At 44.1% G+C, this 19,117-nt stretch overlaps 2 protein-coding genes across 2 annotated transcripts in view; one reads left to right on the top strand and one right to left on the bottom strand.

Annotated features, from left to right (window-relative positions):
- LOC140722903 (uncharacterized) overlaps positions 1-19,117 on the top strand; it is a 93,576-nt gene that overhangs the window by 52,212 nt on the left and 22,247 nt on the right. The gene's annotated exons all lie outside the window — the stretch shown is intronic.
- Positions 1,341-4,290, bottom strand: LOC140722895 (uncharacterized). Its single transcript, XM_073037528.1, has one exon. It carries the CDS (start codon positions 3,879-3,881, stop codon positions 2,574-2,576), a length of 1,308 nt encoding a protein of 435 aa, XP_072893629.1. The 5' UTR covers positions 3,882-4,290; the 3' UTR covers positions 1,341-2,573.

The following is a 19,117-nucleotide window of genomic DNA, read 5'->3' as shown; positions in this document are numbered from 1 at the left end:
GTTAACCACATTGCATAGGAAACTCATGAATCAGGAGGAGGGAAAATAGTTTAAAGAGGAAACGGAAGTTACGACAATACAGACATTTTTGTAGTTTCAATTCAGCCCAAAAGAAAAATACTAGACTAAAAATAGCTCTACCACCCCACCCACAAAGACCGAACACCTGGCCAATAGACAGCCAGACAACTATCTAAGAACCTCCCTACCCCCATCTCCCTTGAGGCAAATCTCCAAATTTAAAAAAATAAAAAACAAACCACCCATAGTCAAAACATTACGAGAGGAATGTCAAGCAGATGTTAGAGAAAAACAGCCAATTGCAGACCATTTTAAAAGAAAAGGTCTTTAAAAATGACACAAAATACAATCTTAATAATATTTCAAGAAAAAGGAAATAATCAGCAGATCAAATTCTTAATGATTTTCAAAAGCAAACAATTAAAAATAAAAAAGTAAAACAATGAAGGAAAAAGAAAGAAACTTTAACATGGAAACATAATAAACATCCGAATGTCAAAACACAGTACGACTGTAATCAACCCAAGGGCAAAGTTCTAAAGTGTCCAAATCTATAAGCTGGCTGTTAACTAATAAACCAGATACACACAGACATAAAGGAATGGTAAATTTCAGAGACATCCAAGCTCAAATGTTGATCTTCAAAACATTAGACATCTGCGTTCAAGCTTAGCTCTTTGAGAAATTGTTTTGCTTCATTCACGGATTTAAAGCACTTGAATGATTTATTGGGCAGAGCAACCCTTAGGTGAAAGGGATATAACAAAGCTGGACAAAGATTCCTCTGATATAATTCTGACATCACCATTTTAAAATGCAATCTTTCTTGCATAACCTCAGGACAAAAATCTTCAACAAAATGAAACTTAAGATTCTCATGCTCAGTAACTCCTTTCTGATGAGCAATCCGAATGAAGTTCTTCTTAGTATTCACATTGTGACATGACGTGGTTTTAACCCTTTCGATGGTTTTGGTTTCAGCGCCCGATGTGTGCAGTCGAGTGCAGGAAGGGAAGAAAATACGTCCGAGCCAAAGACCTCCATTAAGAATTTTTAAGATAGTACACAGGGCCCATATGTCCAAAGATAAATTGGCACATATTTTTTCCTAATATAAGCCCTATTTGTGACAGATGTAACGCAGAAGTGGCTACTCTGACTCAAATGTTTTGTTCTTGTGTTAAGTTTAAATAATTTTTGGTGGGATGTGTTTGGAATATTATCTAAAGTTATAGATGCGGATGTTCAACAATACAGCAATTTTTGGGATTATTCCAGAGGAAGCATTTTATCTATTTGATTTTGACATTATATGCTGTTTATATGTTTTTTTTTATATTATCTACTTGTTAAACTCCTCTTCCGATTTGTATATTCTTTATTTGGAAACCAATAAAAAAGATTGAAAAATGAGATGAAGAATTGAGAAAAAAACTGAGTAAGATCCCTGCTCTCAACGTCCTCACTGAGTCTACTATTCACAAATTCAGTCTGTGGCTTCGACTCTCCAAATCAGTAATCTTGATTTTGTTCTGCTCCAGGGTTTGAGTAGTTGAACTTCATTTCATATCCAAAGAATTCAATTTGCGATCTCTCTGTTTCCCAGCTTTAATAAACTCTGAAATTTGCCGCTACTGTTTTTCGTTCTTCTTTTCAAGTGTTGCCAATGTACCTTCGCTCTCCTTTAACCATAATTCCAAGGTAATAAATCTTTCATCAAGTTCTTCATCCAAAAGATTCTAGATAGCCAGTAAAGTAAGTTGAAACTTTTTAGGCTGTTCAAAGACATCGTCTTTCTTTCCATTTTCACTGCCGGTTCCCTTGCCTTCGGTTAATGACTTTCTTCCTCTGTAAGCCATTTCAGTCGATTAAAATTCAAATATATAAAAGTGTTATAAACACTTTGATAAAGATATTAAAGGGGTGGTAAGTAAATTTCAAATGAACGGAGCAAAGCCAGAATGCAACCTACTCCATGTAGCGCCTCCATGAGAGTCCTTCGCCTAATGTAGCCTAACGCGCACATTCCCAAAAATGTAGCTACACGTCGCGGCAACACAGACTGCAAGAACTGTGATTGGTCCACTTGGCAGCAGCCAGTTTCCTCCTATGCATTTCCTGTCGCTTCGAAGTTGGAAGGTGGACCACATCAAGGAGAGGTTAGGTGAGGTAGTCAGAAAATATGTACATGTGCACGACTCTTCATTGGCAGACAATAAAAACTTGAAAATGGCATCAAAATCGTGCAAAGAAATTTCCACCAACATTGCTTTGGACATCGCGGACTGCACAAAGTAATGGGAAAACTTGTCATTTTTCTGCGTTGCAGTAATTTCAAAAGAAGTAACACTTCTGCAACATTGATTAGCTCCAACTCCAACAAGACGTAGTCAGCAGTCGCCATTGTTCCCAACTCAACACGAGTCAAATCAACACAGTAGCACAGAACCCCAACACCAACTAGCGTTTTGGCAGAGCGACGCAGACACACGAACTCACAAGTAGAAATGCTCACAACAGCATAGCGTCTACGCAGAGGTATAATTCAGGCTTCAGCAGGTGAACGGCTTCTCCCCAGTATGAACTGACAGGTGTGCTTGTAGGTGGGAGGACTGAGTGAATCCCTTCCCACAGTCTGAGCAGGTGAACGGTCTTTCCCCAGTGTGAACTCGCTGATGTACCTTCAGAGTGCATGATTGAATGAATCCCTTCCCACATTCTGAGCAGATGAACGGCCGCTCCCCAGTGTGAACTCTCCAATGTACCTTCAGTTCAGATGACCGAGTGAATCCCTTCCCACAGTCTGAGCAGGTGAACGGTCGTTCCCCAGTGTGAACTCGCTGATGTACCTTCAGATTGCATGATTGAATGAATCCCTTCCCACATTCTGAGCAGATGAAAGGCCGCTCCCCAGTGTGAACTCTCCAATGTACCTTCAGTTCAGATGAGCAAGTGAATCCCTTCCCACAGTCTGAGCAGGTGAATGGCCTCTCTCCAGTGTGAACTCTCTGATGTAACTTCAGTTTAGATGACTGAGTGAATCCCTTCCCACAGTCCGAACAGGTGAACGGCCGCTCCCCGGTGTGAAGGCGCTGGTGAACCAGTAGGGTGTATGACTGAGTGAATCCCTTCCCACAGTCTGAGCAGGTGAATGGCCTCTCCCCAGTGTGAACTGACTGGTGGCTCAGTAGCTGAGATGACAAAATGAATCCCTCCCCACAGTATGAACAGGTAAATGGCCTCTCCCCAGTGTGAACTGACCTGTGTGCTCGTAGGTGGGCTAACTGTGTGAATCTCTTCCCACAATCTGAGCAGGTGAATGGTCGCTCTCCAGTGTGAACTCGCTGATGTATTTTCAGTTTAAATGACTGAGTGAATCCTTTCCCACAGTCTGAGCAGGTGAACGGCCTCTCTCCAGTGTGAACTCGCTGATGTACCTTCAGTTCAGATGACAGAATGAATCCCTTCCCACAGTCTGAGCAGGTGAATGGCCGCTCCCCAGTGTGAACTTTCTGATGTACCTTCAGAAAAGATGACCGAGTGAATCCCTTCCCACAGTCTGAGCAGGTGAATGGCCTCTCCCCAGTGTGAACTCGCTGATGTTTCTTCAGATCAGATGAGCAAGTGAATCCCTTCCCACAGTCTGAGCAGGTGAATGGCCTCTCCCCAGTGTGAACTCGCTGATGACTCTGTAGGTGGGATGACTGAGTGAATCCCTTCCCACAGTCTGAGCAGGTGAACGGCCTCTCCCCAGTGTGAACTCGCTGATGTACCTTCAGATGAGATGACTGATTGAACCCCTTCCCACATTCTGAGCAGGTGAACGGCCGCTCCCCGGTGTGAACTCGCTGATGAGCCATTAGGTCATATGACCGAGTGAATCCTTCCCCACAAATTCAGCAGATGACCAGCCTCTGCCCAGTGTGAACTGACTGGTGTGTCCACAGGTGGAAAGACCGACTGAATCCCTTCCCACACACAGGATAGGTGAATGGCCTTGCCCCAGTGTCAACTTGGTGATGTCCCTTCAGATGAAATGTCCAACTGTATCCATTCCCACTTTCTGAGCAGATGAATGGGTTCCCCACCTGTTTGAAATGATGGGCGTGCCAGTCGGTCAGATGATCGAGTGAATCCCTCTCCGCAGTCTGAGCAGGAAGGATGATTGTGTGAATCGCTTGCTCCTCTTCTTAAGTATCTGGACAGAGACAGCAAAACTGGTGTGTTGTGTTCGGGATTCCCGTAGACAAATTCGTTGTCATTTTTAACCTGTAAAAAGATTTACAAAATCCATCAATGGGTTTAGGACAACATTTCAGATGAGATCACTTGAGTTGTCAAGGTGTGATCTGACATTACACTGTTACAGTGAGGTTGAACCCAAGTTGGTGAGAGAAATCATCTCCTGACTGGGCACAGTGCTGGTATCTGGAATGATCATCAAACTGTCTGATGTTCTTCCTGTCTCTATAAGAATGGGGCATTTCTGCCATCGCCAATCTGTGACTTGGCTCAGTTTGACTCTCTCCATTGGTATTATTCCCTGTTCCCACTGAGCTGCCTGGCCCCACAGTAACTGAAACACGCTCACTGAAAAAGCCGGCAGTGCATTCCATGCACCCACCAGTCTCTGTGTAGAAAACTTACCCCTGACATCCCCTTGGTATCTATTTCCAAGCACCTGAAAACTCTGCTCCCTTGTGTTAGACATTTCAGCCCTGGGAAAAATCCTCTGGCTATCCACACGATCAATACCCCTCATCATCTTATACACCTAAAAAAGTTCTAAACATAAATACGGAAATTATACATCGCTTTGAGAATTTGTCAGACGTATACAAAATGATGAGGGAGAAGATTGGGTAAATAAATGCAAGCAGCTTTTTCCACTGAGGTTGGGTGGGATGACAAGCAGAGGTCAGGGGTAAGCGGGGAAGGTGAAAATTTAATGGGAACATGTGGAAAAGCTCTTTACTGAAATGGTTGTGAGAGTGTGGAATGAGATGCCAGCACAAGTGGTGAATATGAGCTCCGTTTCACCGTTTAAAAGAAGTTTGGATGGGAGCCTGGATGGTAGGGGTATGGATTTTTTATAAAAAGGGCCCAAAGGATATCGGGAACCAAATTCACCACAACCACAAACTGTTCCTGCCACTACAATCCAGGAACCGGTACCACAGCAAAAGGACCAACAGGTTCCGGGACATCATCTTCCACCAGGCCATCAGACTGATTAATTGATCTCTATGCTTTCTTGACTGTCCTATATACAAACTAATTATTATAAATCAATTTCAATTACACATTGCACATTTAGACAGTAATGTAACGTAAATATTTCTACTCCTCATCCATATGAAGGGTGTGCATAATAAAGTCAATTCAATTCACCATCTCCACTATCTGTTCTGTCTTTCTGGCTCCCGTTCCCCCTACAACTTACTTAAACCATATCAGCACCCCCCCCCACTACCTCTAGTAAGCCTTACCACTAAGATATTAGTTGCCTGTTGTTCTGTTCCCCTAACTAACAAATCCACTTATCAGCCCTTTGACTTTCCTCCCCCCAACAGTTTCTAAAGTGTTCCACTTGTTGTTGTGCGGGCATGGCCATTGGAGTACTCTACTCTATCTAATGCCAAAGTAAAATGCAGATATAAAACACAGGAGATTCTGCAGTTGCTGGAAATACAGAGACGCACTCACACACAATGCTGGAGGAACTCTGCAGTTCAGGCAGCAACTAAGCAGCGGAGTACACAGGCTAGGCATGCTGAAGGGGCTCTGCCTAAACGTTTTCTATTTATTCCTCTCCACAATTGTTGCCTGACTGTTGATTTCCATCAGTATTTTGCAGAAATGAACCACCTTTTTTTTGATCAACCAGTTTCCAAATACTTCTAATCTTTCACTTTTAACCACATCGTGCTGGTCTTATTCGTCCTCCTCCTCTGGACCCCATCTCTCTCTGGAGCCCCTGACTCAGGCTGGCAACACTTCGGTTTCTGACTCTGCACCATCGAAGATTCACTCGCGAGTCTGCTGTCAGACTTTAGAGGTGCATTGAATTGCGAGACCGCAGGTTCTTTTACTGAGAGAGATCGAGAGAGAGAGGACGTCAAAACCACAGAGAGCTCATCGTCTTATTCACCCTGGAGAAAATCATGTAGGTGTATGAATTTCAGCCCAGGGCTGAAACGGCTAACACAAGGGGGAATAGGTTTAAGCTGCTTGGAAGTAGGTACAGGGGAGGTGTCATTCATAAATTTTTATAAGCAAAGAGTGGTGTGTGTGTGGAATGCACTGACAGCAACAGTGACAGAGCCGGATACAATAGGGTCTTTTAAGAGACTCTCAGATAGGTTCATGGAGCTTAGGAAAATAGAGGGCTACGCGGTAGGGTAATTCTAAGCAGTTTCTAGAGTAAGTTACATGGTTGGCACAGCAATGTCGGCCAAAGCATCTGTAATGTGTTGTAGATTTCTATGTTTCTATGAAATTCACGGGAAATCTCCTATCCCACGGAGTGGTGACTAGTTGCAACCTGTCATCTCAGGGAGAGTGAGAAGGGAACGGCAGGGGTAGATTTTCATATACTGATATGGAACAGAAACATGGGCAGGGACTAGATGGGCCGAGTGGCGTTTCTTGTGTACATTGTGAGTGTGGTAGAAACAGTAAGTACCTGAGACATGGGATTTGACACAGAACTGATTTAACTTTCACAGATACACAATATTAAACACCAGTCTAGTTTAAGGCTAACATCAGTAGAACAGACTCCTCCAATGCTCAGTGACCAGGGTTCAGTCCTGGGTGCGATGAGCAGCCGCAAGAACTGCAGAATCTGACAGTAACAGTCCCTCATGAACCTGCAGCTGCCTTCAGTCACCGTGATGGTTAAACATTTAACACAGAGAAGATTAGACCTTCCTCCCTGATGTAGGAGCGCTCAGACCGAAGATGTGGGGGAGAAGGAAAAAAAAAAGATAATAAAGTTGTTTGCACAGTTAGGGATAAACAGAGAGGAAGAGGTGGAGAGTTTCTTAAATGCATCTATTTTAATGCTAGGAGCATTGTAAGAAAGGTAGATCAGCTTAGAGCATGGATTGATAACTGGAAATATGATGTTGTATGTATTAGAGAAACATGGTTGCAGGAGGGGTGTGATTGGCAACTAAATATTCCTGGATTTCGTTGCTTCAGGTGTGATAGAATTGGAGGGGCAGGAGGGGGAGGTGTTGCATTGCTTGTCTGAGAAAATATTACAGCATAGACATTGACAGGATAGATTACAGGGCTCGTCTAGGGAGCCATTTTTGGTGGAATTGAGGAATGGGAAAGGTGTAGTGACACTTATAGGGTGGTATCATAGACCACCTAATCGGGAGCGAGAATTGGAGCAGCAAATTTGTAAGGAGATAGCAGATACTTGTAGTAAGCACAAGGTTGTAATTGTGGGAGATTTTAATATTCCACAGATAGAAACATAAAAAATAGATGCAGGAGTAGGCCAAAGTGAATAACGTCACATTTATCCACATTAAATTGCATCTGCCTTGAATTTGCCCACTCACCTAACCGAGCCAAGTCACCCTGCATTCTCCTCACAGCTAACACTGCCGCCCAGCTTCGTGTCATCCGCAATCTTGGAGATGCTGCATTTAATTGCCTCGTCTAAATCATTAATATATATTGTAAACAACTGGGGTCCCAGCACTGAGCCTTGCAGTACCCCACTGCTGACTGCCTGCCAATCTGAAAAGGTCCCATTTATTCCCACCCTTTGCTTCCTGTTTGCCAACCAATTCTCTATCCACATCAATACCATACCCCCAATACCATGTGCTTAAGTTTGCACACTAATCTCCTGTGTGGGACCTTGTCAAAAGCCCTTTGAAAATCCAAATATACCACATCCACTGGTTCTCCCCTATCCACTCTACAAGTTACATCTTCAAAAAATTCTATAAGATTTATCAGACATGATTTTCCTTTCACAAATCCACGCTGACTTTGTTGGATGAATTCACCTCTTTCCAAATGTGCTATGATCACATCTTTGATAACCGACTCTAGCACTTTCCCCACAACCGATGTCAGGCTAACCCGTCTATAATTCCCCGGTTTTTATCTCACTCCTTTTTTAAAAAGTGGGGTCACATTAGCCACCTTCCAATCCTCAGGAACTAATCCAGAATCTAAGGAGTTTTGAAAAATTATCAATAATGCATCCACTATTTCTTGGGCTACTTCCTTAAGCACTCTGGGAGGCAGACCATCTTGCCCTGGGGATTTATCTGCCTTTAATCCCTTCAATTTACCTAACACCACTTCCCTACTAACATGTATTTCCCTCAGTTCCTCCATCTCGGTCCCCTACTATTTCCAGAAGATTATTTATGTCCTCCTTAGTGAAGACAGAACCAAAGTAGTTATTCACTTGGTCCGCCATATCCTTGTTCCCCATGATCAATTCACCTGTTTCTGACTGTAAGGGACCTACGTTTGTCTTAACCAATCTTTTTCTTTTCACATATCAATAAAAGATTTACAGTCAGTTTTTATGTTCTCTGCCAGCTTTCTTTTATAATCTTTTTTCCCTTTCCTAATTAGGCCCTTTGACCTCCTCTGCTGGACTCTGAATTTCTCCCAGTTCTCAGGTATGTCACTTTTTCTGGCTAATTTACTATCCCTGATTTCCCTTGTCAGCCACGGGTGCACTACCTTCCCTGGTTTATTCTTTTGCCAAATTGGGATGAACACTTGTTGTAGTTCATCCATGCAATCTTCAAATGCTTGTCATTGCATATCCACCATTAACCCTTTAAGTATCATTTGCCAGTCTAGCTTAGCTAATTCACATCTCATACCTTCAAAGTTACCCTTCTTTAAGTTCAGAACCTTTGTTTCTGAATTAACTATGTCACTCTCCATCTTAATGAAGAATTCCACCATATTATGGTCACTCTTACACAAGGGGCCTCGCATGACAAGATTGCTAATTAACCCTTCCTCATTGCTCAATACCCAGTCTAGAATGGCCTGCTCTCTAGTTGGTTCCTCGACATGTTGGTTCAGAAAACCATCCCGCACACATTCTAAGAAATCCTCTTCCTCAGCACCCTTACCAATTTGGTTCACCCAATCTATATGTAGATTGAAATCACCCATTATAACTGCTGTTCTTTTTTTTGCACGCATTTCTAATTTCCTGTTTAATGCCATCCCCAACTTCACTACTACTGTTAAGTGGCCTGTACACAAATCCCACCAGCGTTTTCTGCCGCTTAGTGTTACGCAGCTCTACCCATATCGATTGCTCATCCTCCAGGCTAATGTCCTTCCTTTCTATTGCGTTAATCTCTTCTCTAACCAGCAATGCTACCCCACCTCCTTTTCTTTCCTGTCTATCCCTCCTGAATATTGAATAGCCCTGGATGTTGAGCTCCTATCCTTGGTCACCCTGGAGCCATGTCTCTGTGATTCCAACTATATCATATTCATTAATAACTATCTGCACATTCAATTCATCCACCTTATTACGAATGCTCCTTGCATTGACACACAAAGCCTTCAAGCTTGTTTTTACAACACTCTTAGCCCTTATACAATTATGTTGAAAAGTGGCTCTTTTTGATTTTTGCCCTGGATTTGACTGCCTGCCACTTTTACTTTTCACCTTACGACTTTTTGCTTCTACTCTCATTTTGCACCCCTCTGTCTCTCTGCACTTGTTCCTATCCCCCTGCCACATTAGTTTAAATCCTCCTGAACAGCAGTAGCAAATGCTCACCCTAGGACTAGCAGGAGGGACAGCCCTCAGTGATTCCTGTGTATGCACCCTGGAAGCCTCAAGAAATGATAATGATCATGAATCAGGCCCCAGATAGAAAAGAAAAACCAGCACAGTTTGCTCAGTGTGTCCACAGTACTACACAAATGTTTAATGCGACTCCGCAAGATTTATTCAGTCTCTGCTGCATGATTCTCTCAGCTGCTGAGGGGCGGAAATGGAAGGCAGAATTGAGATACCAAACCTATCAGGAGTTACAGGTGGGAAACCATAACGAGAATGAACAGACAGACCAGATTATTCAAGCCTTGGAAAGGGCTCTCCAACAACCTGTAAACATCACTAAAGTACCTGAATGCAAACCTAAGCCTGGGGAATCAGGACCAGACTATTGAGAGCGATTTGTGGCCTGCTACGGCACCTTCGCAGGAGACCAAGCCTTTAATGCAGGAGACAGCCCAGATATAAATCAATTGTGATGAGGCATCCCACTACCACACGCTCTTTTAGAAAGTGGACTCCTGAAGCTGAACAGGCCCTGAGAGACTGCTTCGGTACTACTAACTCGGATGTACTGCAAGGGGGGCTCTGTGGGGGCATTGAGGAGGTCACTGAATGCACAACGGACTATATTAATTTTTGTGTGGATGCCGTTGTTCCTGTTAGAACTGTTCGCTGCTATCCCAATAATAAGCCCTGGATCACTAGTCACATCAAAGGCCTCCTAAACCAGAAGAAGAGGGCCTTTAAAGATGGTGATCGGTTGGAGCTTAAAAGAGTTCAGAAGGAACTCAGAGTACAGATAAGGGGGGCAAAGGAGCAGTATAGGAGGAAGCTAGAACAAAAGCTGCAGAAAAAAAGCATGAAGGAGGTGTGGGATGGGATGAAGATCATCACCGGATGTGGTGCAAAGCGGGGGGCAAACATAAGTGGAGATGTGGAGAAAGCGAACCAGCTGAACAACTTCTTCAATAGGTTCGACAGCACAATCTCACCCTCACCGCAGAACTCCACACCAGGCTTACTTCCCTCACAGGAAAATAGCCACTCACAGGAGACCTGGCCCACGCCCAGGATTACGGCTGCACAGGTGGAAGGTCAACTGAGGAAGATCTGTACCAGCAAGGCGGCTGGACCGGATGGAGTTTCCCCACGATTACTGAGGGCCTGTGCGACTGAACTGGGAGAACCACTACAGCGCATCTTCAACATGAGTCTAGATCAGAGAAGAGTACCCAGACAGTGGAAAACTTCCTGTATTGTCCCGGTACCGAAGAAACCACAACCAAAGGAGTTGAATGACTTCAGACCTGTTGCCTTGACGTCGCACGTGTTGAAGACCATGGAGCGGCTGATAATACAGAATCTGAGGCCACAAACCAGGCACGCCCGGGATCCGCTTCAGTTTGCGTATAAGGAGAAGGTGGGAGTGGAGGATGCTATCACGTATTTGCTGCACAAATCACTCTCTCACCTAGATGGGGTCAGTTGTGCTGTGAGGATTACATTCCTTGACTTCTCTAGTGCCTTTAACACCATCCAGCCCAAGATCTTAAAGCACAAACTAACGGAGATGGGAGTAGACTCTCACATGGTGGATTGTATAGTGGACTACTTGACAGATAGACCTCAGTATGTGCGGTTGGGAGACTGTAGGTCTGACACGGTGGTCAGCAGCACAGGAGCGCCACAGGGAACTGTACTCTCTCCAGTCCTGTTCACCCTGTACACATCAGACTTCCAATATAACTCGGAGTCCTGCCATGTGCAGAAGTTCGCTGATGACACGGCCATAGTGGGGTGTGTCAGGAATGGACAGGAGGAGGAGTATAGGAAACTGATACAGGACTTTGTGATATGGTGGAACTCAAACTACCTGCGTCTCAATCTCACCAAGACCAAGGAGATGGTGGTGGACTTTAGGAGATCTAGGCCTCATATGGAGCCAGTGATCATTAATGGAGAATGTGTGGAGCAGGTTAAGACCTACAAGTATCTGGGAGTACAGTTAGACGAGAAGCTAGACTGGACTGCCAACACAGATGCCTTGTGCAGGAAGGCACAGAGTCGACTGTACTTCCTTAGAAGGTTGGCATCATTCAATGTCTGCAGTGAGATGCTGAAGATGTTCAATAGGTCAGTTGTTGAGAGCGCCCTCTTCTTTGTGGTGGCGTGTTGGGGAGGAAGCATTAAGAAGAAGGACGCCTCACGTCTTAATAAGCTGGTAAGGAAGGCGGGCTCTGTCGTGGGCAAAGTACTGGAGAGTTTAACATCGGTAGCTGAGCGAAGGGCGCTGAGTAGGCTACGGTCAATTATGGAAAACCCTGAACATCCTCTACATAGCACCATCCAGAGACAGAGAAGCAGTTTCAGCGACAGGTTACTATCGATGCAATGCTCCTCAGACAGGCTGAAGAGGTCAATACTCCCCAATGCCATTAGGCTTTACAATTCAACTGCCAGGACTTAAGAACTTTTTTTTTAAAGCTATTATTAATGCTTTTTGAGTTAGTGATTTAGATGCATATCATATTATTACTGAGTTAAGTATTGTATGTAATTAGTTTTTGCTACAACAAGTGTATGGGACATTGGAAAAAATGTTGAATTTCCCCATGGGGATGAATAAAGTATCTATCTATCTATCTATCTATCTAATGATGGGAATCTGTCCCCCCAGTTCAATGCCCTACTGCTCCAATGCTTACCAACTAAGTTAGCCAACATGATTAAAACAAATAATATGGATTGGCCTGACAATGACCGAAATCGAATGCGACGAGCTTTGACATATCATTAGGACCCAAATTTCGAATCCCCATCAACCCCGAAGGGAACTAATATTAAAGGTGAATATGCTCAGCGGGAAGAAGGACGCGAGCGGGCTATATCTGAGGAACAGAAATGGGAACAAAAACCTACCAAGGGACAGGTGGGGACAACAACCCGTTTAGAAACTGACGAGAAGATGCTTCCAACCATGAGTGCCAGCCCTCAGGAAGAGCCCAATGTAATATTGCAAGTTGCTGGAAATCCGGTTCCATTTATGATTGATATGAGGGCAACCACAACCACTCTCGATCAGGAAATAGTATCGGAAAAGGAATTCCAGCTATCAGATGCCACAATCACTCTGTCTGGTTTCGAAGGCACGGAACGTATGTATTCACGTACCCAGCCACTGCAGGTGGAATTCCAGGGGAACCAGTGTGAGGTTTCATTTACAGTCACCACCAGACGGGGGTGTAATCTCGTAGGGAGAGACTTGCTCTGTCCGTTGGAAGTCGAGATTCTATGCACGGACAAGGCTATCATGCTGGAACTGCGAACAACTGATAGCTTCCTCAGTTTCTGACCACCCAGTGGTGGGCACTTTATCTGGACTCCAGTACATTTGAACCCCGTCTGCCAGCGGCCAGCTCTCATGTGACTCTGTGTTATGACCCTACATGGCGCTCAACTGAGGAAAGCTAATATTATGCACCCCTCGAGTGACAGAAATTCCCAGTCACGGTGATTGGACAGGTTAATGTAAGAGACGGCATTGCATTTCTTGCTGAAGGTCCAGATTTCTTTTGGCGACAGACAGGATTGGTGGTTCCCCATACCACCTTCAAGGTTTGCCCTGGGTTCAAGACAAAGAGCCTAGGGCTCCTTGCCAACACCCTGTCAAAACAGGCCTCCAGCACAGAGGGAGACTGGCAAAACTTTGCCGTGGGCCAACCGATACTGGAAGGAGTCTGAGGTGAAAACAGGACATCTGGCAAGACATTCTTTTAATAGTGACCAAACCCAAGATGTGATACCCCATCTTTGGGCAATTTCAGTCCATGAAGTCAGCCCTCCTGTCCGGATCACAGTGAAGGAAGGACAGACTCTCCCATCCATTCCGCAATACCCCCTCTAGCCTGTCCGGATCACTGTGAAAGAAGGACAGACTCTCCCATCCATTCTGCAATACCCCCTCTAGCCCGTCTGGATCACAGTGAAAGAAGGACAGACTCTCCCATCCATTCTGCAATACCCCCTCTAGCCTGAGGCAACGTTTTATGAGGATGGAAACTCTTTTGTGGATCGAGCAGGTAAACGACATTCTGACTATGCGATAGTGATGGACAGTGAAGTAATTGAACAGGCCTCTTTTGAAGCAGCTGTCTCCGCCCAGAAGGCTGAGCTGTTTGCTCTGACTCGTGCCTGTATCCCAGCAACAGACTAAAGTGCGAACCTTTACACAGACTCCCGTTATGCATTTGGAATTGTACATGACTACGGGGCTCTCTGGGAACATGGGGATTCCTGACTTCCTCTGGCCACCCCATTAGTAATGCCACCATTGTAAACAACTTACTCACCACTCTACAGCTACCTCGAGTTTTGTTCTTCTCAGGGGGACGCCTCTGAGGAGGAGTGAAAACTGTGGTCCCAGATGGGGTGCCAGAAAGACCCCGACCTAGGATTTTGGATCACCCAGCAGGACAGGTTTGTGTTCCTACACAGTTTTTACCAATATTGGCCGATTATATACATAATTGTACACACCTGGGAAAGGAGGGAATGGTTGGTATCCTGTACCCTGCACATCGGGTATGACTCCCTTGCCAGGTGGATCTTTTTCGTGTCTACAAGTTGATTTTATTGAATTGCCTAGAGTATATTGCTATAGATACTGCTTAGTTATTATAGATGTGTTTAGTAGATGGGTTGAAGCTATTCCAACTACCATTAATACTGCTGTGACTGTTGTGAAGGTATTATTAAGGGAAATAATTCCCAGGTACAAGCCAGAGATGCTGAGTTCAACAATGGCTCACACTTTATGGTGAAAGTAAATGAAAGAGTATGTAACAAACTAGCTATCAAGCAACAATTACACTGTGTACACCACCCACGGGCCGCTGGCAGAGTGGAAAGAGCCAATGGCACTCTGAAGAGTAAACTGGCCAGGCTAACAGCGGAGACTGGACTCACTTGCTTGAAGGTCTGACCATTAGCCCGATTCCACATGAGGGTTACCCCACAGGGGAAAACAGGGCTGTCACCAGCTGAAATCATTTCTGGACGGCCCATGAGGACACCCTGGTAACAAAGTCTCAGGATTAAAGACAAAGTGAATAAGAATAAGGAACCTTGGTTCTCGATGGATATTTGAACTCTGATAAAGAAGAGAGAGATGTAGATAGATAGAATTGTAAAGCCTAATGGCATTGGGGAGTATTGACCTCTTCATCCTGTCTGAGGAGCATTGCATGTATAAGAAACAGGGAGCAAAGAAGGTACTTGAGTAGTATAAAAAGTGCAAACAAATACTTAGATAGATAGATAGATACTTTATTCATCCCCATGGGGAAATTCAACCTTTTTTCCAATGTCCCATACAGTTGTTGTAGCAAAAACTAATTACATACAATACTTAACTCAGTAAGAATATGATATGCATCTAAATCACTAACTCAAAAAGCATTAATAATAGCTTAAAAAAGTTCTTAAGTCCTGGCAGTTGAATTGTAAAGCCTAATGGCATTGGGGAGTATTGACCTCTTCTGAGGAGCAATGCATCGATAGTAACCTGTCGCTGAAACTGCTTCTCTGTCTCTGGATGGTGCTATGTAGAGGATGTTCAGGGTTTTCCATAATTGACCGTAGCCTGCTCAGCGCCCTTCGCTCAGCCACCGATGTTAAACTCTCCAGTACTTTGCCCACGACAGAGCCCGCCTTCCTTATCAGCTTATTAAGACGTGAGGCGTCCCTCTTCTTAATGCTTCCTCCCCAACACGCCACCACAAAGAAGAGGGCGCTCTCCACAACTGACCTATAGAACATCTTCAGCATCTCACTGCAGACATTGAATGACGCCAACCTTCTAAGGAAGTACAGTCGACTCTGTGCCTTCCTGCACAAGGCATCTGTGTTGGCAGTCCAGTCTAGCTTCTCATCTAACTGTACTCCCAGATACTTGTAGGTCTTAACCTGCTCCACACATTCTCCATTAATGATCACTGGCTCCATATGAGGTCTAGATCTCCTAAAGTCCACCACTATCTGCTTGGTCTTGGTGATATTGAGACGCAGGTAGTTTGAGTTGCACCATATCACAAAGTCCTGTATCAGTTTCCTATACTCCTCCTCCTGTCCATTCCTTACACACCCCACTATGGCCGTGTCATCAGCGAACTTCTGCACATGGCAGGACTCCGAGTTATATTGGAAGTCTGATGTGTACAGGGTGAACAGGGTATACAGGGTGTAAGGAAGAAATCAGGAGGGCTGAAAGAAGACATGAGGTAGCGTTGGCAGTCAAGGTGAAGGTGAAGAGCTTCCACAGGTATATTAATAGCAAAAGGATAGTTATGGGATAAAATTGGTCCTCTTGACGATCAGAGCGGTTGGCTATGTATGGAACCAAAATTAATTGGGGAGATGTTAAATGGTTTTTTTGTGTCTGAATTTACTAAGGAAACTGGCATGGAATCAATGGAAATAAGGCAAACAAGTATTGAGGTCATGGAATCTATACAGATAGAAGAGAAGGAGGTGCTTGCTATCTTGAGGCGAGTAGATAAATCTCCAGGACCTGACAGGGTATTCCCTCGGACCTTGAAGGAGACTAGTGTTGAAATTGCAGGGGCCCTGGCAGATATATTTAAATGTCGTTATCTATGGGTGAGGTGCCAGAGGATGGGAGGATAGCTCATGTTGTTCCGTTGTTTAAAGCAGGCTCTAAAAGTAATCCGGGAAATTATAGGCTGGCAAGTTTGATGTCGGTCATGGGTAAATTATTGGAAGGAGTACTAAGAGATAGGATCGACAATTATTTAGATAGACAGGGACTTATTAGGGAGAGTCAACATGGCTTTGTGCCATGTTTAACAAATATATTAGAGATTTTCGAGGCGGTTACAAGGAAAGTGGATGAAGGCAAGGCAGTGGATGTAGTGGCCTTCAGTAAAGCCTTTGACAAAGTCCCGCATGGGAGGTTAGTTAGGAAGATTCAGTCACTAGGTATACATGGTGAGGTAGTAAATTTGACTGGGAATTGAGAATGGGAGAAGTCACAGAGTGGTAGTGGAGGATTGCTACTCTGAGTGGAGGCCTGTGACTAGTGGTGTACCACAGGGATCAATGCTGGGTCCATTGTTATTTGTCATCTATATCAATGATCTGGATAATAATTTGGTAAATTGGATCAGCAAATTTGTTGATGATACAAAGATTGGAGGTGTAGTGCACAGTGAAGAAGGTTTTCAAAGCTTGCAGAGGGATCTGAACCACCTGGAAAAATGGCAGATGTAGTTTAATACAGACAAGTGTGAGGTATTGCACTTTGGAAAGTCAAACCAAGGAAGAACGTACAAGGTAAATGGCAGGGTACTGAGGAGGGCACTAGAACAGAGGGATCTAGGAATACTGATACAAAATTCCCTAAAACTACCTGTGTCTCAATATCACCAAAACCAAGGAGATGGTGGTGGACTTTAGGAGATCTAGGCCTCATATGGAGCCAGTGATCATTAATGGAGAATGTGTGGAGCAGGTTAAGACCTACAAGTATCTGGGAGTACAGTTAGACGAGAAGCTAGACTGGACTGCCAACACAGATGCCTTGTGCAGGAAGGCACAGAGTCGACTGTACTTCCTTAGAAGGTTGGCGTCATTCAATGTCTGCAGTGAGATGCTGAAGATGTTCTATAGGTCAGTTGTGGAGAGCGCCCTCTTCTTTGTGGTGGCGTGTTGGGGAGGAAGCATTAAGAAGAGGGACGCCTCACGTCTTAATAAGCTGGTAAGGAAGGCGGGCTCTGTCGTGGGCAAAGTACTGGAGAGTTTAACATCGGTAGCTGAGCGAAGGGCGCTGAGTAGGCTATGGTCAATTATGGAAAACCCTGAACATCCTCTACATAGCACCATCCAGAGACAGAGAAGCAGTTTCAGCGACAGGTTACTATCGATGCAATGCTCCTCAGACAGGATGAAGAGGTCAATACTCCCCAATGCCATTAGGCTTTACAATTCAACTGCCAGGACTTAAGAACTTTTTTTAAAGCTATTATTAATGCTTTTTGAGTTAGTGATTTAGATGCATATCATATTATTACTGAGTTAAGTATTGTATGTAATTAGTTTTTGCTACAACAAGTGTATGGGACATTGGAAAAAAGGTTGAATTTCCCCATGGGGATGAATAAAGTATCTATCTATCTATCTATCTAAAAGTGGCATCACAAGTAGATAGGGTCGTAAAGAGAGCTTTTGGTACATTGGCCTTTATAAATCAAAGTACTGAATATAAGAGTTGGAATGTAATGGTGAGGTTGTATATTGCATTAGTGAGGGGGAATTTGGAGTACTGTGTGCAGTTTTGGTCACCGAATTACAGGAAGAATATTAATAAGGTTGAAAGAGTGCAGAGAAGGTTTACAAGGATGTTGCCGGGACTTGAGAAACTGAGTTACAGAGAAAGGTTGAATAGGTTAGGACTTTATTCCCTGCAGCGTAGGAGAATGAGGGGCGATTTGATAGAGATATATCAAATTATGATGTGTATAGATAGAGTGAATGCAAGCAGGCATTATCCACTGAGGCTAGGGGAGAAAAAAAAACAGAGGACATGGGTTAAGGGTGAAAAGTTTAAAGGGAATATTGGGGGGGGGGGGGAGCTTCTTCACAACTGTGTCTGACTGGTACTGGCATAACTGGTTCTTCTGGGCACATTCAGTCTCACTCCCAACTATTTCCTACCTTCCTTTGTGCAGCTATGTAATGTCTAAAGGACCAGTGTTTGAGTAAATGAGACTCACCAAACTTTCTCCCGACTGAATCACTGGAATCTCCAAGTCAGATGGGTTCTCTCCAGTTGATGCTCTCAATCCTCGGGCTGGTTCACTTGTTGCTGTTCCCTTGTCTTCAGTCGTGGTTTTTCTTCCAATAAATCTCTCACTGCAGGTCTAACGTTAACATGAAAGATAATGAAGCACGTTAACAATGAAAAGGAGGACCAAACATTTCTGCTTAATGGTACTAGGAACAAAACTCACTGAAATTTAAACGTTGAAGGCAAATATAATGATCTCAGTGAACAATCTTTAATTGTCCCTCACACATCACAAAACAATACGGGATAAGAAGGAGCCATCATTCAGTCATGGTAAGACACAAGACACAGGAACAGAATCAGGTGATTCAATCCATCTGGTCTGCTCCACCACTCAACCATTCAATCATAGCTGATTTTTAATCCAACACCATATTCCTGCCTTCCTCCTGTAACCCTGAAGCTACTCAGCAATCATCAGTATATTAATCTTC

Source organism: Hemitrygon akajei, unplaced genomic scaffold (genome assembly GCF_048418815.1).
Source record: "Hemitrygon akajei unplaced genomic scaffold, sHemAka1.3 Scf000092, whole genome shotgun sequence".
Lineage (NCBI taxonomy): Eukaryota > Metazoa > Chordata > Chondrichthyes > Myliobatiformes > Dasyatidae > Hemitrygon > Hemitrygon akajei.
Note: the sequence above shows the minus strand (reverse complement) of the source record. Positions and strands in the feature narration are given on the sequence as shown.

Excerpts from the sequence above, each read along its gene's own strand:
- LOC140722895 (XM_073037528.1), bottom strand. The coding sequence starts at position 3,881 with ATGGCTCATCAGCGAGTTCACACCGGGGAGCGGCCGTTCACCTGCTCA.